This window comes from Palaemon carinicauda, chromosome 17 (genome assembly GCF_036898095.1).
Source record: "Palaemon carinicauda isolate YSFRI2023 chromosome 17, ASM3689809v2, whole genome shotgun sequence".
Lineage (NCBI taxonomy): Eukaryota > Metazoa > Arthropoda > Malacostraca > Decapoda > Palaemonidae > Palaemon > Palaemon carinicauda.
Window position 1 is genome coordinate 37,952,662 of NC_090741.1, and position 26,118 is coordinate 37,978,779.

Genomic DNA, 26,118 nt, shown 5'->3' on the forward strand with positions numbered 1-26,118 from the left:
ACGAGAACCTACGAAAGGGAGTGGATCTTCTCGTCCTCCCCCCGGACTTGATGTTGTTTTCGGAAGCATCAAAGAAAGGGTAGGTGGCCCACGTTCTGAACCACAGGACCTCAGGCCTGTGGTCAGAATCAGAAAAGTACCTCCACATAAACCTGCTAGAAATAAAGGCTGTGTTCCTGGCACTTCAGACGTTCCACCAAGTCCTGGCAGGCCACTCTGTGGTAGTGATGAGTGACTACACCACATTGGTGGCTTATATCAACAAGCAGGGAGGTACCTTTTCAGAACAGCTATCATCCCATCTTGCAGTAGAGATACTGAGATGGTCCGAAGTCCACTCGATCACACTAGCAGCTCACTTCATTCCGGGCAAAAGGAATGTGCTCGCCGACAGTCTGAGCAGAGCGACACAGATAGTGAGTACCGAGTGGTCTTTGGATCCTCAAGTAGCCAACAAAGTCCTGACTTTGTGGGGTTCCCCGACGGTGGACCTGTTCGCTACAGCGCTGAACCACAAGCTCCCGCTGTACTGCTCCCCAGTCCCGGATCCCAAGGCTCTCTGGCAAGATGCCTTCCAACAACAGTGGGACAACATCGATGTGTACGCCTTTCCCCCGTTCTGTCTGATGAGGAGAGTACTCAACAAGACCAGAATGTCGGTCAACCTTTCAATGACCCTGATAGGTCCGCTATGGCATCACGCAGAATGGTTCCCGGACCTTCTGCAACTCCTTACGGAGCCTCCAAGGGAACTCCCTCCACGTCACGAGCTACTCAAACAACCACATGCCAACATCTTCCACAAAGCCGTAGCTTCGCTTCGACTTCACGCCTCGAGACTATCCAGCATCTCCTCAAAGAGAGAGGATTTTCGCAACAAGTTGGGAACAGGATGTCTGGACACCTGCGCAAGTCATCCGCAGGGGTCTACCAGGCGAAGTGGCAAATTTTCTGTGGTTGGTGTCGAGGAAGGGATATCTCTCCACTCGATGCCACTATTCCAGCAATAGCGGAGTTCCTCGTGTATTTGCGGGAGGAAATGCGCCTTTCAGTCTCGGCAGTGAAAGGCTATCGCTCAGCCTTAAGTCTTGCCTTCAGGCTCAAAGGAGTGGACATTTCTTCCTTGCTGGAACTTTCTCTTCTCATACGAAGCTATGAACTTACCTGCCCTCAGTCGGAAGTGAGACCCCCTCCTTGGAACGTGGTTCGAGTTCTCAGGTCTCTAAAGAGACCTCCCTACGAACCACTACGCCAGGCTTCAGATCGCCACCTTACTTGGAAGACGGTGTTCCTGCTAGCTTTGGCCTCGGCCAAGCGAGTCAGCGAACTACATGGTCTCTCATACGACATCGCCCATTCAAGGGGATGGTGGGAGGTAACGTTCAGGTTCGTCCCTGAGTTTGTTGCAAAGACTCAGAACCCGGGAGTGCCGGACCCTCGGTTCGACTCTTTCCAGGTTTCGAGTCTCCGTTCTGTAACAGATGACCCAGACCATCTCCTACTTTGCCCAGTGAGGGGTCTGAGGTTGTATCTTAAGAGAACAGCTACAGTTCGTCCCCAGGTTCAAGCCTTGTTTGTGAGCACTGGGAAAATGAAGAGAAGGGTTACACCAGGAATACCATCTCAGCCTGGATTCGCAAGGTAATACACCTGGCCTTGAGTCCTGACCCTTCTCCGTCACGTCGCCCTAGAGCGCATGATGTCAGGGGCATAGCTACATCCCTGGCCTTCAAGAAGAATTATTCAGTGACGCAGGTCCTGCAAGCTGGGGTGTGGAAGCATCAGACCACCTTCACAGCCCACTACTTGCAAGACGTGACCCACAGGAGGCTCGATACGTTTTCTATCGGCCCTGTGGTGGCTGCACAACAGCGGGTCTAAACCTCAGGCTCCTTAATGGACAAGTAGCAGAAGGTTGAGGGCATTGTTACCCGGTTTTAGTCTGCATGAATGAAAAGGTATGTCTGGCCCTTATTCTTTTCTTCATCCTCTCCTCCCTTGGAGAAAGCAGCATCCTGGGTTCTCTGCACAGCTGACCTCAAACCATTGCAGGTAAACCATGCTTCCTTGTGTTCCTAGTATTAAGTGTAATACTGTCTTGTCCCCATACCCTGACGAGGTGGTATTGGGAGAGTCCTAGCCTAGTTTTCCTTCTGAGGAACTCCAGGTCAACTTCCTAGGACGAGTCACTTTTCACCTTCGCACACATCTTACATAGGCTGCAGCAGTTTCAGAGCCGCTAACGAGGAGCAGGGATTCCCTATTGTCCGAGTACGTAAACACCCGAATATGGAATCCCCGGGCAAGCCAAAGCCAGTATGGCAGGGACTTACCACCCTTCCTAAGGGTTAAGTCACCCCATGTAAATAGCGTGGTTTGTATTTCAGTTACTGAACAAATGACAAATTCGTAGATAATTTGTATTTTTCCTAACTATACAAACCTTAGCTATTTACACATATTTGCCCGCCAGCCCTGTCCCCCGGGATAAGTCCTACCTCTAAGTAAAGTGAAGCACTCACTGTGTGTGTGAGGGGGGAGGGGTAGCAAGCTACCCTCCCTACCCTCCGCTAACTAGCGGAGGGGTAGTAAACCCTCGTTAAAATTCTTATGGCTCGTCATTTCAGCTACGCCGAAGTAATTACCCCATGTAAATAGCTAAGGTTTGTATAGTTAGGAAAAATACAAATTATCTACGAATTTGTCATTTCTCAATGGAGACTTTGAAAACTGTGCTAGCAGTAGTAAGGAAGGGCGACTGGATGGTCTCTTTAGACCTCCAGGACGCCTATTTTCATATCCCCATACATCCGATTTTCAAACGTTACCTGAGGTTCGTTTATGGGAAGGAAGTCTTCCAGTTTCGGGCCTTGTGTTTCGGCCTCAGCACCGCTCCTCTAATTTTCACGAAGCTGATGCTTCTTCCTGCATTCAACAGGTATCAGAGAATCCCTGTATTTGGACGACTGGTTACTCAGAGCGTCTTCCTTCAATCGCTGTCTGGAGGATCTACAAATAACATTGAGATTGTCAAAGGAACTGGGTCTTCTTGTCAACACAGAGAAGTCCCAACTGATCCCATCCCAGAAGATTCTTTATTTGGGGATGGAGATTCAGAGTCTAGCTTTTCGGGCTTTTCCATCACCCTCAAGGATAGAACAAGTACTCTTAAAGCTTCATCTTCCTAGAGAAAAGAAAATGTTCTGTGAGACAGTGGATGAGTCTGCTGGGAACACTCTCCTCACTGGAGCAGTTTGTCTCCCTAGGAAGACTAAATCTCCGCCCTCTTCAATTTCACCTCAATCACCATTGGGACAAGGTGAAGGGCTTAGAGACAGAAAGTATTCCACTTCCAGAGTCTGTAAAAAGTTGCCTGCATTGGTGGAATGACCCAACCAAACTTCAGGAGGGTCTCTCGCTAGAGCAAAGGAGCCCAGACCTTGTGTTGTGTTCCGACGCCTCGGACTCGGGGTGGGGGAGCAACACTGGGCAAGCTGGAGAGCTCGGGTCTGTGGACAAAAGATCAAGAGAGCCTCCACATCAACCAGAAGGAGCTGTTAGCAGTCCTGTTGGCCCTTCAAGGGTTCGAAAGGTCGGTTCTAAGCAAAGTGGTGCAGGTAAACGCCGACCACACCACAGCTTTGGCCTACATATCCAAACAAGGCAGAACCCACTCGAAGTCCCTTTACGAGACTGCAAGGGAGCTTCTAGTTTGGGCAAAGGAAAGGAATGTAACCTTACTCACAAGGTTCATCCAAGGAGAGAAGAACGTGATGGCAGACAGCCTCAGCAGGAGAAACCAAGTCATTCCCACAGAATGGACACTACATCAGGAGGTTTGCAAGAAACTATGGTGGATTTGGGGTCATCCATCCATAGACCTATTCACAACCTCGAAAACGAAGAGGTTAGAGACTTACTGCTCCCCAATGCCAGATCTAGAAGCAGTCCACATCAACGCTTTTCTGCTGGATTGGTCTCACCTGGATTTGTATGCGTTCCCTCCATTCAAAGTCTTGTACAAAGTATTAAAAAAGTTTGTCTTTCACGAGGGAACTAGATTGACTCTAGTAGCTCCCCTCTGGCCCTCAAGAGAATGGTTCACAGAGGTACTACAATGGATGGTGGACATACCTAGAAGCCTGCCAATACGAGTAGATCTACTCAGACAACCGCACTTGGAAAGGTTCTATCAAAACCTCCGAGCTTTACGTCTAACTGCCTTCAGACTATCGAAAAACTCGCAAGAGCTAGAGGCTTTTCGAAGGAGGCAGCTAAAGCTATCGCTAGAGCAAGGAGGACCTCTACCATCAAGGTCTACCAGTCCAAATGGGAGGTTTTTCGAGATTGGTGCAGAGTCAACTCAGTTTCCTCATCCAGTACCTCTCTGACCCAAATTGCTGACTTCCTTTTAGACCTTAGGAGAAAACGCAAGTTTTCTTCCTCTACTATTAAAGGGTACAGGAGCATGCTAGCGGCCGTCTTCAGGCACAGGAACTTGGACCTCTCTAGCAACAAAGACCTTCAAGACCTCCTCAAATCCTTTGAGACTTCTAAGGAGCGTCAGCCTGGAATCTGGATGTTGTCCTGAAGTTTCTCATGAGTGACAGGTTTGAGCCCTTACACTCGGCTTCTTTTAAAGATCTCACTTTAAAGACTTTTCTTAGTCAGTCTGGCAACAGCTAAAAGAGTCAGTGAAGTTCATGCCTTTAGCAAGAATATTGGCTTCAGAAATAGCAAACCTATCTGCTCCTTACAACTTGGTTTCCTGGCCAAGAACGAACGCCCTTCTCATCCATGGCCGAAGTCTTTCGAGATTTCAAACCTTTCTGATGTGGTTGGTGAGGAAATGGAGAAGATCCTGTGCCCTGTAAGAGCACTTAACCCTGGATAGGTACGGTGGGTCGTTTGCGACCCCGAGCGTCAAAAAAAAACAGGTTTTTCTCACGTGACTCACCCCTGTGACTGAATTTGTGGGTGATCGACCTGCAGGAGGTGTCTCCCCTACACGCTCTAGTAGTGTCCAGATGTGCATTGCTTTAGCTGTACTCCTTCCCCGATTTCTGAGACGCGTCGGGGTCGTTCGCGTCCGAGTTTACCCTTCTGAGGTAGTTTGCATAATTATCAAAGTTATTACGTATTATGAAATTGTCGTAGAATGGTGCAACTTGTATAGGTTATCAGTGGTGGAAAGTCTTGGTGGATTGTTTGGCTACCATGTGCATGTTTTTTTTTTTAGTTAAAATGTCGTTCATCACCACGAGGACCATTTTACCGCGAGTGCCCCTTTTTCATTTTTTCTCATTTTTTTGCCAAGTCATTTTTCCGTAAGATATTGCCAAATAGTGTCGTAAAACTTTTGCTTGTTTAGTGTTGGAAAGTGTGTCTAGATGATCTGGCTACCCATGCATGACTTTGTTTTTGTCAGATACGACGTAGTTATTGGTATATTGGGTATTTAACTGCGGTTACCAATTTCTGTTTTTTTTTCAATATTTGTAAAAATTTACTACGTAGTAAGGAATTGCCGTATATTATTCATTTTTTTTTCATGTTTATGTGTTAGAAAGTGTGCCTTGATGGTTGGGCTAACACGTGCATGTCTTTTTTTTATCTGAGATGTCGTATATTAGCATGTCGGGCATTTTACCGCGAGTGTCCCTTTTTAATTTTTTTTAATTTTTTTGCCAAGTCATTTTTCCGTAAGATATTGCGAAATAGTGTCGTAAAACTTTTGCTTTTTTAATGTTGGAAAGTGTGTCTAGATGATCTGGCTACCCATGCGTGATTTTGTTTTTGTCAGATACGACGTAGTTATTGGTATATTGGGTATTTAACTGCGGTTGCCAATTTCTGTTTTTTTTTCAATATTTGTAAAAATTTACTACGTAGTAAGGAATTGCCGTATATTATTGATTTTTTTTTCATGTTTATGTGTTAGAAAGTGTGCCTTGATGGTTGGGCTAACACGTGCATGTGTTTTTTTTTTATCTGAGATGCCCTATATTAGAATGTTGGGCATTTTTCCGCGAGTGCCCCTTTTTATTTGTTTTGCATTTTTTTGCTTAGTCATGTTACCGTAAGGAATTGGCAAGTAGTGTCGCAAAACTTATATTTTTATAGTGTTGGAAAGTGTTTCTAGATGATCTGGCTACCCATGCCTATTTTTTTTTTAGCCAGATATGGCGTATATATAAGTATGTGTTCGATTTTCCTGTGATTGCCATTTTTTCGTTTTTTCCCATTTCTTTCAAAATTACTACGTACTAAGGAACTATCACAGAGTAATATTTCATTTATATGTTTATTTGTCGGAAAATATGCCTTGATGGTTTGCCTAGCACGTGGCTGAAATTTTTTTTTCTGAAATGCCGTATATTAGAATGGCCATTTTTCCACGAGTGCCCCTTTTTATTTGTTTTGCATTTTTTTGCTTAGTCATGTTACCGTAAGGAATTGGCAAGTAGTGTCGCAAAACTTATATTTTTATAGTGTTGGAAAGTGTTTCTAGATGATCTGGCTACCCATGCCTATCTTTTTTTTAGCCAGATATGGCGTATATATAGGTATGTGTTCGATTTTCCGGTGATTGCCATTTTTTCGTTTTTTCCCAATTCTTTCAAAATTACAACGTACTAAGGAACTATCACAGAGTAATGATTCCTCTAGATGTTTATTTGTCGGAAAATTTTGTTTACTTTTTTTTTGATTGAATATCATCAAATTTTTTTAGCTAAAATATTGTTTTACATTTTTTTTTTTCGATTTTATTTCCCTTCAAAAAACATTTTTTGTGTCAGAATTTTAATTTTATAGTCGTAAAATAATCGACAATTATCCAGCAACCCACCATACAATTTTTATGCATATCCAATAATAATTAGATTAGTAAATAACACCTTGCAATTGACATACCCTTCCTACATTTCAAGTGGCAGATTAGGGAGTCTGAGTCAGTGTGGTTGGCGGCCATTTTGTGGACATATCCGAAGCGTAAGCTGCCCTATCTATATATATTCTTGTTCCCTATAGAATTTGTGATATTTTGGTATATTTTTACCTGCATGAATATCATATTATATATTAAATATATGTATTTTTTTACGAAATTTCCAAGTACTCAAAAAATTACCTTTAGATATGGCCCCTGATATAAATGTAATTTACAAAATAATGAAGATTTTTTTACATATTTCTATTTTAGGATAACATATGTTTATTCCCTAAAAAAATTAGCCACTTCCTATTTCATTTGGGTACCCAAAAAAATTCATGAAATTTGGACAATTTTTTTTGGCCAAAAAAAGTTACCCTTTTTTTCTCATTTCAGATCTTCACCTCCATGGGTCTGACTTCATCCAAAATACATCAAGATGTGTCCTAAACATTCAAGAATCAATTCCTAAAAGGATTTGTGTATATATGTATAAACTTTTTTTTTATGAATTTTTATGTCAGGTCTTTTTTTTTTCTACTTAATTTTTTAAAATATTTATAATAAATAGTTTTTCTGCAGATGAGTAGTATTTATCTTTACAGTTGTTTTAAGCATTCATTGAAGTTTTTTTTGGCAAAAGAAAAAAGGAGGTCACTGCAAAAACTGATTTTTCAAGAATTTTTTTTGGCGTCGGGGTCGTTCGCGTCCGAGTATACCCTTAAAGGGGTGTCCGAGGACCGTACCTATCCAGGGTTAAGTTCTATCTAGACAGAACTAAAGAATCACGAGGCAAGTCAGAAGCTCTATGGTATTCAGTCAAGAAGCCCTCCTTACCAATGTCAAAGAATGCCCTCTCATATTTTATCAGGCTCTTGATAAGAGAGGCTCACGCTCACTGCTGTGAGTCAGACCGCAAATTGCTGAAAGTGAAGATGCACGAAGTTAGAGCTGTGGCAACTTCTGTAGCTTTCAAACAGAATCGATCTTTACAGAGCATTATGGACACAACCTTTTGGGGGAGTAAATCTGTGTTTGCCTCATATTATTTGAAGCGTGTCCAGACTCTTTACGAGGACTACTACACTTTGGGACCATTCCTAGTGCAGTAGTGGGTGAAGAAAGCTCTACCACTACATTCCCCTAATCCTAATAACTTTTTTCTTCTCTTGGAACTATTGTATTTTATGGTTGTTTGTGGAGATTGGTCGACAGTCTTCCACAATCATTGATTTTAGCAGGTGGTCAAACTTGTTCCTTGAGAGTGCCCAGAACAAGGGTATTGGTTGAGGTCATGTCATAGTGAGGTATTTACACCGTTTTGACAGCTCCTAGAGATCTTTCAGCCCCCTGAGTGGATCGCTGGATCTCATAAGGACAACGGACTAATGAGGCAGAGAATCATAAAAGTCAGCTTCCTTATCAGGTACGAACCCTTAAGTTTGTTTTTGTAAAACTCTTGAGTAATATTCCAATTATGTATTAGCTGGGCTCTAACCCTCCACCAAGGGTGTCAATCAGCTATATATATATATCCACTGGCTAAGTCAAATGTTTAAAAATTATATTTTCATTATAAAATAAATTTTTGAACATACTTACCCGGTGGATATATATAATTTAACTCCCTCCATTCCTCCCCTTTAGAGACCTATGGGCATGGAAGATCTGAGGATTCATGGAATGGTTCCAGTTACCTGGCGAGTGGTGGCGCTAGTAGTATACCTAGCTACCCAATCTGCGATTGCCGCGAGTTTTGAATTTCTGCTGTGACGTCAGGGACTTTATATATATCCACCGGGTAAGTATGTTCAAAAATTTATTTTATAATGAAAATATCATGTTGTAAAGTATGTATTAAGTGACAAAAATTATATTGTACTGAATGACAAACATTACTTGCTCTGAAAGGGCTGGCTAGAGCTTTGCTTAAACGGAGGATCCAGAAATAGTTCCTAAGACCTTAGCTAAGGTACCAAGGCCCCCACAAGAGAAGCCTTGACGATATTCTTCTGGTCCAGCAAGGACTGAAGCAGAATTATTGTTACTTTTCTAAATCATTGTATCAATCATTGAAAACACTATATAAGAAAACTTAGATAGCATGAGAAGAAATTATTTGCATAACACAAATAGATACCTGCAAGTAAAATGAGCCTTCATTTTTGGGAACTTATAGCAATTTTTTATGTTAGTGTATTAGAAGCTTCACTGACTGGTTTTTCTGATGAGGTTAAATCTGATCAATAAGAAAAACAGTAAGTGCGACATTTGTACACTTGAACATTCAAGGGTACCCTACAGCCAAAAATGATTACATATAGTGTACAATATCTTGTGTAGCAGATTAGAGAGAGAGAGAGAGAGAGAGAGAGAGAGAGAGAGAGAGAGAGAGAGAGAGAGAGAGAGAGAGAGAGAGAGACTCTCTTTTTCTTTTTAAACTTTATATATGAAATATCTGTTTAAATTTTACTGTTCTTAAAACATCAGTGAAGTTCCTCAGACAAATTGATTTTAGTTTTGAAGGGGATCTATTTCAATGTTACATTGCTACAATAGGGTCTCCTATCCAATTGTGTATTTCTGGGCTTGAACCTGTGCCGCCCAGTGAATAAGCTCCTATTAGCACTTATTCTTAGGTAATTTACTGCTAAATATACCAGAGAAAAAATGTAAAGGAGTGCTAGGTTAACTAGCTCGCTCACCTATTGGTGTCGGTATAAAATTGGGCGTATAATCCAGAGGTCCCGCACTATTTAGATTCATCCACGACAAAGACCCCAATAGAGGAGAGCCGTTCAACCTCACTCGGCACCAGCAACTCGGCATCCGCTCAGAACCCCACTCCTTTTTAGCACGCCTGTATGGTAACCCGCTTTTTTGTGCTCTCGTGTTTTGCCTTATTTTTCATGGATTATGGCTTCTTCATCGGTTTCCCAGGAGACACCGTCTAAGTTAAGTACCAAGCTATGTTTTGCTGTGTTTTGAGCAATGTAGATCGTTTAATATTTAAATTATAGGAGTTTATTCTCTTCGATCATATCGATCTTGCTTGATTCCGCTTACGGTTGGTACTCCTGTTTTGAGAGCTGTTAGTTTCACTCGCGGTGTTACTAAGTGTATTATTTTTATTATTAATTAAATTTTTATATGTTTTATTGTGGATATTCATTATTTAGCGTTTAGAACCCTTGTGGTTCATTTTTAGGGCCGATATCAGTTACGTATCGTAGATGGCTTGCCGACCTTCGTTACTGGGCGGCAATTTTTATTATTTAAGCCATCAGGTTGCTGTCCTTTGGGATTTATCTATTATGTTGCATACCTTGCCCTAAATTTTTATGTGTATATTCATATATTTTTCAACGCTATTACTTTTATAATGAATATTTGTGCTTATTACTCCGTATGATCTGTTTTGGTAGTGTTTGGGGATCGTCAGTTGGTAGCCCTGCTGCTCCGTATCACGTGATCCTCCCCCAAGCTCCCCCTCTCGCTAGGTTGGTGGCTAGGCTTCTCTCCCCCCTCTCCTAGGGGACCGTTGCCTTCCCTCATTTTAGAGGGGGTAGTTCAGTGTTTATGGACTTTGTCCTCCGGGTGTCCCGGCGGTTTCGTCTCTGTCTAGACGGGTTGGCCACCTTTCAACAGAGTAGGATCCCGGTGCACCCTATTTTATATTCACCTATCACAATTTTATTATGTTATACGAAACCCTCCGGGTTCTGTTGGCGGTTCTTATCTACAGTTCCGCCCCCCTCTTTATTTATAACAGTTTCTATGATTATATATGATTATATATGACAGATCACTATCCCGGAGTTCCTATATATATTGGTTTATGGATGTACTTTTATTTCCCGGCCCGGGGCTTAACCTCGCTCCGGGAAATCAGACACCATGTGTCTTAATTCTTTGTTGCATCCTTCTTTATGATCCTGGCTCGACCGGAATGAATAGTTATACTCTAGTCTTAAGTTAGACTTATGTTTAGGCCTGGGTCCTCCGGACCCACCCCTACTTAAGAGTATCACAGTTAAGCTAGACTTATGTTTAGGCCCGGGTCCTCCGGACCCGCCCCTACTTAAGAGTATTACAGTTAAGCTCTAGTCTTAAGTTAGACTTATGTTTAGTCCCGGGTCCTCCGGACCCGCCCCTACTTAAGAGAATTACAGTTTCTCATATACTATTCTTTTTATAGATGGTGCATTGTCAGACGACGGCCTGTGCGGCTGTCCTTCACCAGCCTTGTGGCCATACTGTTTGTAGGTCTCACGCCCTCTGCGGAGTTCAGCTGGAAGACATCATGGTCTGGCACCCTGATAATTGTATGGTCTGTTTTGACCTCATCACCACCCTCGGATCTGATTCGGTGAGTCCCGTTGGCTATGTTATCTTTCTAAGTATTTTACCTCTTTTGGTATACATACACTATTTAGTAAGATCTCTATGGTCTTGAAGGACCTCCTGGAATCTTCCTTTCGGTAATTCCCACTATTATTTCAGGCATCCCCGGAGCAGAAGACTGCGGCTCGGGACACACTGAAAGTGTGGGTTAGGGGATTTGCCCGGAATGTGAAATCCAAACAGCCTTACGTCCTGTCTGAAGACTACTGTGCAATGATCTACCCTAATGCCAAGTCTTCAGCCGCCGTGGCTAGGCATGTTGCGGCACCCATCATTGCCCACATTGATGCCACTATTGCGGGATTCATAGACCAGGAACAAGATCCGTTGGATGCCCCCGGAGATCTGGAAGACAATGTTGCCTCCATGAACTTGGACGTCGAACCTATGTTGTTGGATGATCCGGATGCAGGTAGGGTGGTAAGTGAGGCAGGTGTTACCGGCGCTGAGATTCCTATCCTCAGCCCCGCTCTTTCTTCTTCATCTGATCTCTCTTCTTTCCATGGTCTTTCTGGGGACCGTGATTCGTCTCACCGATCACACCCGGTTCCCCCCAAAGATAAGTCTATATCTAGGACTTTGCCAAAAGCTCGTAAGCCCCACAAGGCTTCCCATAGTTCCAAGTCTAATACGAACCCGTCATCTAAGGCTTCCGGCTCCTCCTCTAAGTCTCACGACCCGGGAGTACAATCCGCCACTTCTGCTCCTAATCCGGGCCTTTCCGAATCAGCCATGCTTCGCATTGTGTCGGAGATGCAAGCTAAGTTGGTGTCGGAAATGCAGGCCAAGATGGACACGATGTTCTCTAACATTGGTCAGAGACTTGGAGCATTAGAGCAGGGTGCTCCGGAGCGAGTTCAAAGCTCTCTCATCCCGGATGCCTCTAAGCTTCCGCCGTTTGCCAAGAATAACCCTTGGCGCATGGCTCTTCATTCCCCATTTTCAGACGGGATGTTAACATTGGAAGGTCTTGGCACTCGTCCCCTAGAGGACTTTGAATTCTTTCCTCCTGGTCTCGCATTTCCATTTCATGGTTATGCCAGGCTTACCGAGGAAGCTCTGGTTCGGCTGGATAAGGTCCCCAAAGAGACTGTCATTTTCCCAAAGGAACAAGCCCAATCTGTTTGGGCTAGGTTTCTGAATGATATTGGTTGCACCAATACCATGTTGACGCCTCATAAAAGTTCGTTCACAATGTTCTTAATGGACAAGAATACCGTGACTCCATGCGTCAATAAGGTTGCAGAACTGGCTTTTCAATATGCTCTGGAGGAGAAGCCCTTGCCTCCCATCCGAGAGGTAGACCCGATCTCCCTCCTTCTTCCTTCAGGTAATGAGTGTTGGGACAATGTCCATACCACCTTTACTTCTGGCAAGCTAACAGCCGACTGTGCGTCGGTAATGTTTAGCGAACGGCTTCCCCGTCTCCCGGAATCCCTTATTAAACAGGAGTATGATTCCCGCCTACGTGTTGGTCGAACTTTGAACTTGGCCACGTCTACGGAGTCGATAGCCTTAACTTATGATACTGAGAGTATCTTTAAGTCTCTCAATAAGGCTACTTTGCAGTCGTTATATTTCGATCTATATGACTTTGCTATTGCCAAACGTAGGTGCCGCAAACACGTCCTGGCTGAGGCGACTATTAGGCACGAGCCTAATAAACTTATCCGGTCCTCTTGCTGGGGTTCAAATCTTTTCCCTGAGGATCTTGTGGAGGAAGTCTTGGCAGAGGCTACTAGGGTTAATCAGAGCCTTAAAACCCGTTGGGGTTTGACTCCTAAGCGGAAATATGATCCCGCAAATTACCAAGCCCGGGGTAGGAAGAAGCTCCGCCCGTATACCTCCACCCAGTTCCGGCAACAGCAGAGTAGTTCGTCTGTTTTCCGTCAGCCTCTTCCTCCATCTCCTGCTGCTCCTGCACAGCCTTCCACCTCTCGGGCTCCTTCATCGGACGACTATGTCACCGTTCTGCTCCCTAAGAGCCAGCTTCCCGGTGCCTCCACCACCTCTCCAACCTTTAACCAGTCTTATGAGGCTCAAGGCTCTTCCCAGAGTTATAACAGAGGTAGAGGCTACCATCGTGGTTCAAACCAGAACAGAGGTAGAGGTAGATTCTTTCGCAAGGGAAAGAACTTCCGAGGCGGACGTGGAGGCAACTCCTCAAACCAATACTGAGGTGCAGCGGGTAGGGGGGAGGCTTTATGCCTTCCGCAACAAATGGAGGTTCAGTCCCTGGGCTTTCAGTATCATCTCCAAGGGACTGGGGTGGAGTTGGATTCAAGGACCTCCACCTCCGAACAGATTTCATCAACATTCCACTCCGGACCTAGTCGAATTTGTCCAGGACCTGTTACAAAAGAACGCCATACAAGAAACGAAACACCTGAAGTTTCAGGGTCGGCTGTTCAGTGTCCCGAAGAAGGATTCGGACAAGAGAAGAGTGATTCTAGACCTATCCCTTCTCAACTTGTCCATTCAATGCGACAAGTTTCGAATGCTTACCGTCTCGCAGGTGCGGACCTTACTTCCCCGTGGGGCCGTCACCACCTCTATCGATCTTACAGACGCCTATTATCACGTCCCGATAGCGAGATACTTCCGTCCGTATCTAGGCTTCCGCCTAGGGGACAAAAATTACTCCTTCAAGGTGATGCCCTTTGGGCTCAACATCGCCCCAAGGATCTTCACAAAGTTAGCAGAAGTTGCTGTTCAGGAACTCAGAAATCAAGGGATTCAAGTAGTAGCCTATCTGGACGACTGGCTCATTTGGTCAGACACCTCCCAAAATTGCCTAAAAGCCACTCACAGAGTCATCCAATACCTTCAATCTCTAGGCTTCCAGATCAACTTCAAGAAGTCCCGTCTTCTTCCGAAATCAAAGTTCCAATGGCTCGGCCTGCAATGGGATCTTATATCTCATACTCTGTGTCTTCCCAAACCCAAGAGGTTAGAGATTGCAATGAACACCAAACGCTTTCTCAAAGACAAAGTAAGTTCCAGACGACTCCAAGAGAGGATCCTAGGGTCCCTTCAATTTGCTTCAGTGACGGATCTACTTCTGAAGGCAAAATTGAAAGATATCAATCGTGTCTGGCGTTCGAGGGCGAACCGGAAGCTCCGGGACAGGAAAGTCCGCCTTCCTCCCATTCTCCGGGAAAGACTTCTACCTTGGACAAGGGCCAACAATCTGTCAAAGTCAGTTCCCCTTCGATTTCCGCCTCCGAAGTTAATCATTCACACGGACGCATCCCTTTCAGGTTGGGGAGGCTATTCTCAGCTCAGGAAAGTTCAAGGTCTTTGGTCTCCCTTATTCCGCCAATTTCACATCAATGTGCTGGAGGCCATGGCAGTTCTTCTAACCCTGAAACGTCTCGCTCCACCCAAGAGACAACACCTTCGTCTGGTTCTCGACAGCGAAGTGGTGGTCCGCTGCCTCAACAGAGGCGGATCAAAATCAGGGCCTCTGAACCATGTTCTAGTAGCCATATTCTCCCTAGCAGCCTCGAACCGTTGGCATCTTTCAGCTGTCCACCTGGCGGGAGTCTGGAACGTAGTGGCAGACGCCTTGTCCCGGACCTCCCCTCTAGAATCGGAATGGTCACTCGATCTAAAGTCAATCCGGTGGATTCTCTCTCGGGTTCCGGGTCTCCAAGTGGACCTCTTCGCCACGGAGTCCAACCACAAGTTGAGAGTATATGTGGCTCCCAATCTAGACCCTCAGGCCTACGCCACAGACGCTATGTCACAGAATTGGGACATCTGGGAAAGGATTTATCTCTTTCCCCCGGTGAATCTTTTACTGAAAGTCCTAGACAAGCTGAGATCCTTCAAGGGACGAGTAGCCTTGGTCGCACCCAACTGGCCCAAGAGCAATTGGTATCCTCTCCTGCGAGAGTTGAGACTACATCCTCACCCGATACCCAATCCGGTTCTGTCTCAGATAGTAAAAACACGCGTTGTGTACGCTTTCTCAAACATTCAGAGCGCCCTAACTTTATGGACTTCATGAAGTTTGCGGCCATGCATGGTGCCAATATCGATCCTCAAAACACCCTGTTCCTAGAATCAGATAAACGGGATTCCACCAGCCGCCAATATGATTCTGCGGTTAAAAAGTTGGCTAAATTTTTCATAGACTCTGACGTACACTGTATGAACTTGAACCTTACAGTCACTTTCTTTAGAACTTTATTAGAATCAGGTCTGGCAGCCAATACTATCACCACTATTAAATCTGCCTTGAAAAAGATATTCCTAGTGGGTTTTAACATAGACTTAACCGACTCTTTGTTAGCTTCAATTCCGAAAGCCTGTGCCAGACTGAAACCGGTTACTCGTCCTACTCCGGTTACCTGGTTCCTTAATGATGTACTCAAATTGGCTTCTGATACCATTAACAGTTCTTGTGATTACATTCCCCTTCTCAGGAAAACACTTTCCCTGGTGAGTTTGGCTTCCGGGGCAAGAATTTCTGAACTGGCAGCTTTGTCAAGAGACCCGGGTCATATTGAGTTCCTTCCTTCGGGAGAGGTCCTTCTTTCACCTAACAAATTCTTTTTAGCTAAGAACGAAGACCCTCAGAACAGATGGTCCTCCTGGAAAATTGTTCCCCTCACGCAAGATCCGTCTCTGTGCCCTGTTACTACTCTTAGGTCTTATTTATCCCGGACCTCCTCTAACTCCTCGGGGCCTCTATTCGTTAGATAACAAGGCGGTACCATTACCATTAAAGGGATCAGGCAACAAATTTTGTATTTTATTAAACAAGCTAGCCCTGACTCTTTTCCTCTTGCACATGATATCAGAGCGGTTGCTACTTCGGTGAACTTTTTTCACCACATGAATTTTACGGATCTTTCCAGGTATACAGGGTGGAAGTCACCCTCAGTGTTCAAGAAACACTACCTTAAACATTTGGAAGCCCTTAAATTTCCTACAGTAGCTGCAGGGAGCGTAGTTACCCCCAGGTAACTCATATGTTAATTCCTTGTTATTTTATCTCTCCCCCTTACCTGCCTCATTTATACCCTATTTGTATTCGTTGGTTTCGCACCTGATTACTATTATTATATTTGTAAATTTTTGACTCCTGAGTATCTGTATATATCATCACTCACGGCATTATTATACCTTACCTTTTTTGGTCATTTGTTCTACCAAGTGGATTTATGTTCTTTTTAAGACACCCTTATAGCTGTTTTTGGCACTCATCTCTGATTAAAGCAACTTGTATTTCCCTTATGTTTATGTTTTTCCTTTATTTTGCAAGTTTGGTGACATTTCTCTTGTATATATTCACTGGCCGGCACAGGTTCAAGCCCAGAAAAGGGATTTTGACGTAGGAAAAATCTATTTCTGGGCGAGGGACCTGTGCCGCCCAGTGAACCCTCCCAGCTCCTCTCCCTTGGAGTCCCCAAACTTTGGGTGCTAAGGAGTTGGGTTCTGAGCGGATGCCGAGTTGCTGGTGCTGAGTGAGGTTGAACGGCTCTCTTCTATTGGGGTCTTTGTCGTGGATGAATCTAAATAGTGCGGGACCTCTGGATTATACGCCCAATTTTATACCGACACCAATAGGTGAGTGAGCTAGTTAACCTAGCACTCCTTTACATTTTTTCTCTGGTATATTTAGCAGTAAATTACCTAAGAATAAGTGCTAATAGGAGCTTATTCACTGGGCGGCACAGGTCCCTCGCCCAGAAATAGATTTTTCCTACGTCAAAATCCCATTATTGCTCTTTATACTTATCAATGCTTTGGATACCACATTTACTTTGAATGTTACAGTACAGTACTGGATTATGATAGGGGATTTTGCTTGAATGTTATCATGATGATGATGATTATTATTATTATTAGTGCTGTTGTTGTTGTTGTTAAAGCGTTATCATTTAGAATTTTAAACTTACTTTGTAGAGCAAAACTTAAAGATCATCAACTTACCTGGCAAGTTTAAATTTGTGAAAATTTAAAAAAATATCTGAGGAAAATTATCAAGATATTATATTGAGAGCAAGTAAATAGTGTTAAAATAACTGCTAAAGATCATGCAATTTACTGTATATTTTTCATGCCTATAATGAACTGTATTAATATTATTATTATTATTATTATTATTATTATTATTATTATTGCTGTATTATTATTATTATTATTATTATTATTGCTGTATTATTATTATTATTATTATTATTATTATTATTATTATTATTATTATTATTATTATTATTAGCAGCTAAGCTACAACCCTCGATGGAAATTCAAAGTGCCATAAGCCCAAGGGCTCCAACAGGGAAAAACAACCCAGTGAGGAAAGGAAATTAGGAAATGAATAAACAATATGAGAAATAATTAACAATTAATTAGATATTTTAAAAACAGTAATAACATCAAAACATACAGTATATTTTATATATAAACTATAAAAAGACTTGTATTAGCCTGTTCAACATAAAAACATACGAGTTCTACCATTTCAACTAACCGATTAGGAAGATCATTCCACAAATTGGTCACAGCTTGAATAAAACTTATAGAATACTGTGTAGTATTGAACCTCTTGATGGAGAAGGCGTGACTATTAGAATTAACTGCATGCCTAGCATTACAAATAGGATGAAACTTTCCGGGAAGATCTGAATGTAAAAGATGGTCAGAATTATGAAAAATCTTATGCAACATGCATAACAAACTAATTGAACGATGGTGCCAAAGATTAATATCTAGATCAGGAATAAGAAATTTAATAGACCGCAAGCTTTTGTGTAACAAATTAAGATAAGAATCAGCAGCTGAAGACCAGACTGGAGAACAATACTCGAAACAAGGTAAACTGAAAGAATTAAAACACTTCTTCAGAATAGATTGATCACCGAAAATCTCAAAAGACTCTCAATAAGCCATTTTTTTGTGTAATTAAAGAAGACACAGACCTAATGCGTTTCTCAAAGGTAAATTTGCTGTTGAGAATCACACCTAAAATTTTAAGAGAGTCATACAGAGTTAAAGAAACATTATCAATGCTGAGATATGGATGTTTAGGAGCCACTGTCCTTGATCTACTTACAATCATACTTTGAATATAGAAATTATGTAAGAAAAATAATGTAATTATGGGTGGCACATAAAAGCAGTACCCTGTATAACTTCCTATAAAACCCATGACCGTCAAAATCTAGGAGATATAGCATGCCATGAAGTGATGCGCAAGTTTGTACATCTTGTCTTTTTATCTATTTTTCAGCCTGGCGGAGATGGAAAAGAAAATGAAGACCCACTGCCAGCTAGGCCTCGCCCTGTCATAACGCAAGGAAATAAGAAAATGCTCCCGTTTGTAATTAAGTGGGCTGGAGGTGGTCAGAAAGTCGCCATTGCGGGTACATTCAACGAGTGGCAGCAAATTCCAATGGTTAAAAGGTAGTAAAGCTCTTTATGTATTTCATACCATTTAGTTTTTATATTATAAGTGAAGTTTATCACTTTACTGCAGAGGTCGGTGCTGATCAATTTTGCTGAAATAAGTGACAAATATTGAAACTGATGTGGAGCATATTTTTTTTTTACATTTTGCTTCATTAGCTGTGTTTTGGTAGTTCATTATTAGTCTCCTGCCAGCAAAGTGTGGGTTTATGATTTTTTCTTCATTTAGGATGAAGATGCAGATGGTTTAAATTCATGATGGCCGCTAATGTAGACTTATAGGAGGAAGAGCTTTGTAATTTACTTTTCATTAATTTGTTAAGTAGTTGCATGTATGAAACTAGTATTGTGTCATAAATGAGAACACAGATGAGAAACTTCTGTATCATATAAGATGGTCCTCAACTTACAAACATTCGGAGATGAAAACTCTAATCCAACTGAAGTCATAAATCTCAGATTTGTTCCAACACGAAGTACTTACCTCGAACTACTTTCTTAGGAGTATCTGGGATCTCCTCCAATCCGACCAGAGTTTTGTGTAGTTTACCCTATACCCGTTTTCTATGAGGGATAACCTCAGGTGGAGTGATACGTGCCCTGAGGCTAACCCCGGGTCAGAGAGCACGCTTGCTCAGGTCTCGACCTCCAGTAAGTTCTCTGGTCGCGTCGCGATATCATCTCGCCGCTCTCCTTAATCCCAGTGTGACTTTGTTTCCCCGACCCCTTTGTGTCTCACGCGGTTCCTTTGCCCTCTTCCCTTTGCTTTCCCTGTGCGTTCTTGTGTCTTGTGGTGCTTCCTACTGCGTCATGGAGCATACCCGCCGTTGTCCTGGGCCTATGGCCGGTAAATCGTGTGGTGCGTTCCTGTCGAAACCTGAAGTAGACCCGCACTCCTTGTGTTCATCGTGTAGGGGCAGTGTGTGTTCCCCTACCGCCACGTGTCTGGAGTGCGTGTCCTGGAATGAGGTGCAGTGGGTGCGTTACGGCACCAACAAGAAGAAGGCGACGAAGCAGTCACCTAAGAAGCCGAGCATCTCTTCTCCCCATGCTTCGCCGGGCGTGTCGTCGGACCGAGCTTCCCTGCCACCTTCCCCTACCCAGAGTAGGGGATGAGGTAAGAACATTGCGGGTAGAGGCCCGTGGCCCTTCCCCAGGAGACTGATCTGCAGGATAGTGGGGTTGTGAGGGGCCTGAGTGAGGGATGGGAGTGTGTGTGGGGGACGGAGTCCTGGTGCAAGCAGGGCACGTCTCCTCTGATGACCCTATGTGGGGGAAAAATATTCCTAACTCTTCTCCAGCCTCTTTGGCTTGTTTTTCAGGAACATCTGCAGCCGAGGGTGCCGCCGAGAAAGAACACTCGCCGCCATCAGACCCCCTCGCGTGGGTACCCCTGAAGATGCCCTTCAGGTCCCCGCTGAGAATGGAAGAAGGCTTCGGTACCTAGTCCCCCAATGAAGAGCGTCCACGCTCCCCTCTAGCGCCATCTGTTACGTTATCGGACGTCTTCTTGCTGGCCACGTCGTCCATCGAGCGTCGAGGGAACCCTCCTACGTCATCGCGTGAGTCGGGCCCGCCTGAACGAGTCTACAAGTTGTCGGGCTCTTCAGTTGAGGCGTTTTCCTGCTCCTCGGAGGACGAAGCCCGGAGGAAACTCAGAAGACATCGGGAGAAGTCCCACAGGAGACACTCCTGTTCTCGCTCTCGCTCCAGGTCTCGCCACGTGAGTAGGCGTTCTGGATCCCCCAGAAGAAAATGGAGAAGTGGCTCCCCAGACGAAGAGTGGGTAGTCATCCCTCGCAGCAGACTTTTAGAGTTGGCAGCAGTTCCGGGCTCTTCAAGTTGGCGCCCTAGAGCCCATTCTCTGGAAAGATACTCATCCGGTGGCAGATTCGACCGACGGAGGGAGTCGTCATTCCAGGTCCCAGCAGACAGGCATAAGTCCGCGAAGGTTCCGGCTCCATCCGCCCAGTGGAGAGAGTCGCCCCTTCGGTCTGGCAGCCGCGTCCTGACCTCCAAGGCGTCCCTGAGCTGTCAGGATCATGAGATACGGCTCCCCTCGTCGAGCAGACCCGCAGATACATGGACCTCCGTGAGGCCTCCGTCTCGACGGCTATGCCCGTCCTTCGGCCAGAACCCCAGGAGATGGAGAGGGCCAAGGCCTTGTCTTCTCCCCGTACAAAGACCTCCGCCGGAGGAGCCCCGTCTCAAGCATCAGTACGTCCTACGGAGGAGCTGGATGACCAAGGGGAGGGTTTAGCAGCGGAGGTGTCAGCCTATCGAAGGGTGATAGGGCTCATTCGGAGACACCACAGGCTGGACGAGCCCGAGCCCTCCGAGGAATTCTGGCGATTCAGTCTCAACAGACTTGTGGATGCCCCCGTCCAGCAGAGACCCTCCCTAGCACTACTGTTAGCCAAGGATGTGAAGCTTGGTAGAGCCCACTTGGACAAGATTGTGGCCAACCACGCCGAGGTTTCCAAGAACCAGAGTTCCTCCAAACTGCTCCAGGGCCTGAAGTCCCAGAGGAAGTTTTACCTCCCGGAGGGCCATCGTGCAGGCGCCTGTACACTGGAGCCTGCACTCGCCGTTTTAGGCCAGGGACCCTCTTAATGAGAGAATGCCTTGATGAAGTCTTTGAGCTTCAGCACGGCATTTCATTCCCGTGCTGAATCTTGGTGACGGGCAAGAGGGCTCTCGAACTTCGGGAAATTGCTCCCCCAGTTCGAATCTAAATTTCTCTCTTTCATCTTTTTCTTCTGCTTAATATTACTTCGACCTTCTCCTAATTTTATCAACTTTCTTTCATCTTGCTGTCCTATCTCTATGATTATTATTTTTCTTAGTTATATATATATGTAGATGTATGCATATATATATATATTTGTTTATTTTATTTGTTCATTTATTTATTTATCTATTTTTTTCTATTTTATTTAAATGGCGTGGATATTTCCACATTCGTTATTACTGCCTGCTTAGATGAATGGGAGAAGGGATCACGGTTGGGAGGTATTCGCATTCAAAGTTATATATGAGAGTATTGGATGATCTCAGCCATCCCAAAGATGGTTTGGACCTTTTTGGCGGAACTACTCTCAAGGGTTGGGTCATCGGAATCCAGGGGGATCCAATCCTTGAGGTGAGACTCTTGGCTTTTGGCCGGAAGCCCATCATTACAGATATGGGGAGGATGATTCCATATTACTTTGGTCTCAGTCCTAACAGGCGGGTTTAGCTTACACCTGTGCCTCTATATCTGTTTTGATACTATCCTTCGGGTAGAGTATGGAGTGGACCATCTGGGAAGTATACTCTCATTGTGCCGATAGTGGAGAATACAAATTTCCTCTCCAACGTATGATACTTTCTTATAATTCTCAAGCAGGTACCCCAACAAAACAACAACAAAAAACATGAAAATCCCACCCTTAAATATGGACCCTTCAAATACTGACTCCCCATCCCCTGGATTTGCTGACTCCCCCCCGGCACTGTTGACGACTTCTGCTACTGTAATTAAGGAAAATTCTGTTGACGACCTTCGAACTAAAAAGGACCACTCTACTGATGTTAAAAAATCTAGCAATTTGGGTAACACAGGGAAACTACGATTCCTTCATATTTCCCAAATCCCATTAGAGACAAATTATGATGATATATATAGAGCATTTGAGTGCTATGGATTGATAAAGGAAATAAGGATGAGACTTGGAGATGAAAAATGGGACTCTTGGATATCTTTTGAAAGTCATGATGAAGCGTTTAATGCCATAAGTAATATTAGTAGTATCAAAATTAACGAATTGAACATCATGGGAGCTCTTTATGATAAGGTCCCAAAGGAATTTGATGTGTACAAACCTGCTGATTGGTTTGAAAAAGATAGAAATGTACCCATGCCTTCACAGAGAAAACCCAAACCACCAATGTGGCTCTTAGCTGAACCTAAAGGGATAATAGGGAATTATTTTAAGATATGTAAGTTTATCCAAAAAAAAGTAGGAACCATAGCACCTGGAGATATATCTCGTTTTGGGAAGAATAGTTATCTCATCCATGCCAAATCTTCGACTCAGTTTGCAATACTGTCCAACTTACAGACAGGCAGTGATGAAATTACATTGGAAATGAAACCTCATCTAAATTTTAGTTATGGAAGGGGAGTGGTCTTTAATAAGGACCTGTACGAATTTACAGAGGAGGAGATACTTTCTATGTGTCCATTAAATGTATGGAAAGTGCATAAGGTTCCTGGAACTTCAATGATTATACTTACTTTCCAGGATGCTGATGTACCTTTCCATATTTTTATTGAAAATGAAAGGATTAAAGTTCGGCCTTTCAAACAAAAGCCCCTGCAATGTTTTAATTGGACACCCATCCAAAGTTTGCAAAAATGGAAAAATGTGTGGTATTTGCTCCAAAACTTATCATGGAGAATGTACACTTGAGGCCAGGTGTTCAAATTGCAATTTGAATCATAAATCAACTGATAGGAGATGCGAATTGTATAAGTTGGAGGAAGCTGCCCTAAACAAATCAAGTTTAGAACACATAAGTGTGGGACATGCAAAAAGACTGTTGAATAAATCAACCAGCTATGCAAAGGCCTTAAAATCAAAGGTAAATTTACCACAGGAGACAGCAACCCCACCTAGCACTGCCAGTAATCCTAAGAAAAGAAATACAACCTCTGATAATAAAGTACTGCATGATAAGGTAATCATATTGCCTTCTGAGGCTCTGCCACAGCGTATTAAAAATGGGTCATTGCCTATTTCTGTACAGCCTTCGTCCCCCATTACCAACAATAGTACTAACCTCTCCCAGGCCATGTCCTTGCCTGATTTGATGGAGATGCCACCTGACACCAAGTTACCAGGTGCACCTGTATTGGGGAAGGTGCAAAAACCTGGTAGCTCAAAACCTACTAATCGGAAAAGAGAGAGACCTCCATCTCTCTCGCCCCCTTCTATAAGAAATATCAAAATTACGACGTCAAATAAATATGATGATTTGTCTGTTGATATTTCTGATCTGGAAGTAAATTTAAATAAATCGGAAATTCGAGTGGAGGTCCACCAACCTCCTCAACAATCAGATCAAAAAGACAAAAAGAAAATCATAAATGCTAAACCCAATCTATCAAGACCCTCTTTAATAAAACCACCTAAAAATAGTGTTAGATCAAAAACTGCTAATGGGAAGACTCCATCCAAGGGGTCTACCAAATTATAAACTATAGTTTTTTCCTCCATTTTTCAATGGAATTGTCAGGGTTTAAGGGCCAAATATGAAGAACTTAAGCTCCTTATTCATGAGCATTCCCCCATAATTATTTGTCTACAGGAGAGCAAACTTGATCATAATACCCCTTGTCCTCACGAATATATTAGTTATAGGACACCATATGATCACCAAGTAGGGAGCCATGGCGGAAGTCTCATATACGTTCGTCGAGATGTTCCCCAAGTTTCTCTGTCTATTCGTACACCTCTGCAGGCAGTGGTTGTACAGATTGACATAGGGCGAAAATATACAATTTGTTCTCTGTACTTGCCTCCAAATGATAACATTTTGTATGACAACTTAGTGGAGGTGAATCAACAACTCCCTCAACCTTTTCTTTTACTTGGAGATTTGAATGGTAGACATCCTTTGTGGGGTGATGTTTTAGCAAACACGAGGGGAAATATCATATCATCAATTGTGGAAAATGAAGATGTGGGACTCCTTAATACAGGAGAGCCCACACACTTTCATGTCCAGACAGGTACCTTGTCATGTATTGACCTATCAATCGTAAGCTCTAATTGCCTTCTCGACTTCGATTGGAGAACATTAGATGATTGGCATACTAGTGATCACGCACCAATCATTATAAACACCAACAATGGTCCACCTTTACAGGGATCGCCACGATGGAATCTTGACAAGGCGGACTGGGATAAATTTTGTGAGCTAAGCGAAATTGAGGGGGATGCAGGACAAGTTGAAAATATCGATGATGCCATAGACTTACTGAATGGAACTCTCCATACAGCAGGAGTCAATTCAATTCCCAAAACAACAGGGTTATTCAAACGACGACCATTCCCGTGGTGGTCTTCAGAAGTAACTGCCCTCCACAGAGCCACAAGAAGATCTCTAACACGATTGCGTAGACGCAGAACTGATGAGAATTTAATTATGTACAAGAAATGTAGAGCACAGTTTCGTCGTGCCATGAAAGAAGCAAGGCGCCAGTCATGGATGTCTTTTGTTTCCTCCATTAACAGTAGAACACCACCATCTTCTGTGTGGAGGAAAGTAAAAAAGATAGCTGGCAAATTCACCCCCAACCCACCACCAGTGTTGAAGGTGAATGGCCAGTATGTAACTGAAGCAAATGATGTTAGCAATGCCCTGGCTAATCATTTTTCAAATGTATCCAGCAAGTGTGAAGGAGCCCCTGGTCACCGGTATAGGAGCACTGAAGAAAAGAAAATTTTAAATTGTGCAACAAGAAGGGAAGAGTCGTATAATTCTCCTTTCACTGAAAGAGAATTTGATTCCGCACTTTCTCATTGCAATGATACAGCCCCTGGACCCGATGGAATTCCATATGCAATGATTAAACATGTACATTTTAATACAAAGCTATTTATTTTAAGTATTATTAATGAAATATGGCATGATCATAGTTACCCAAGTGTTTGGGAACTAGCCATTATTTTAGCCTTTTTAAAACCCGGTAAAGACAAGTTTTTAGCAGCAAACTATCGTCCTATTGCATTGACATCTTGTTTATGTAAAATCATGGAGAAGATGGTCAATGCAAGGCTGATGTGGTACCTTGAAAAGAAAGGTATTTTATCACCGATTCAATGTGGATTCCGAAAAATGCACTCAATGACTGATGTGTTGATACGACTAGAGTCTTCTATTTGTGAAGCCTTTGCTTCCAAACAGCACCATGTTACAGTATTTTTTGACCTTGAAAAGGCATATGATACCACATGGAGATATGGTATACTTAAAACCATTCATGAATTGGGATTGAGAGGAGAACTGCCACTATTTATTCAGGCATTTCTTTCACATAGAGTTTTTCAAGTGAGAGTTGGGGAAACTCTATCAGAGAGTAAGTGCCAGGAAGAAGGAGTTCCTTAGGGTAGTGTGCTGAGTGTAACCCTTTTTGGACTAGCAATTAATGGGATATCTTCAGCCATTCCCCAGGATGTTCTCTCAACATTATTTGTGGATGATCTCTCAATATCATTTGCTGGCACCAGAATGGCAATGGTTGAGAGAAAAATCCAACTCTCTATTGATAAAATTATCCAGTGGGCTGACATGAATGGATTTAAGTTCTCGAC

General features: G+C 43.4%; 2 protein-coding genes across 2 annotated transcripts in view; one reads left to right on the top strand and one right to left on the bottom strand.

The window, feature by feature from the left end:
* Nucleotides 1–26,118, bottom strand: part of LOC137656682 (zinc finger protein 91-like) — a 430,152-nt gene that overhangs the window by 215,509 nt on the left and 188,525 nt on the right. The window lies entirely within an intron of this gene.
* Nucleotides 1–26,118, top strand: part of LOC137656680 (5'-AMP-activated protein kinase subunit beta-1-like) — a 108,212-nt gene that overhangs the window by 45,018 nt on the left and 37,076 nt on the right. The window contains exon 3 of the mRNA XM_068390867.1: nucleotides 18,582–18,754. Within this exon, the coding sequence (XP_068246968.1) occupies nucleotides 18,582–18,754 (173 nt within the window). The remainder of the gene's footprint in view (nucleotides 1–18,581; nucleotides 18,755–26,118) is intronic.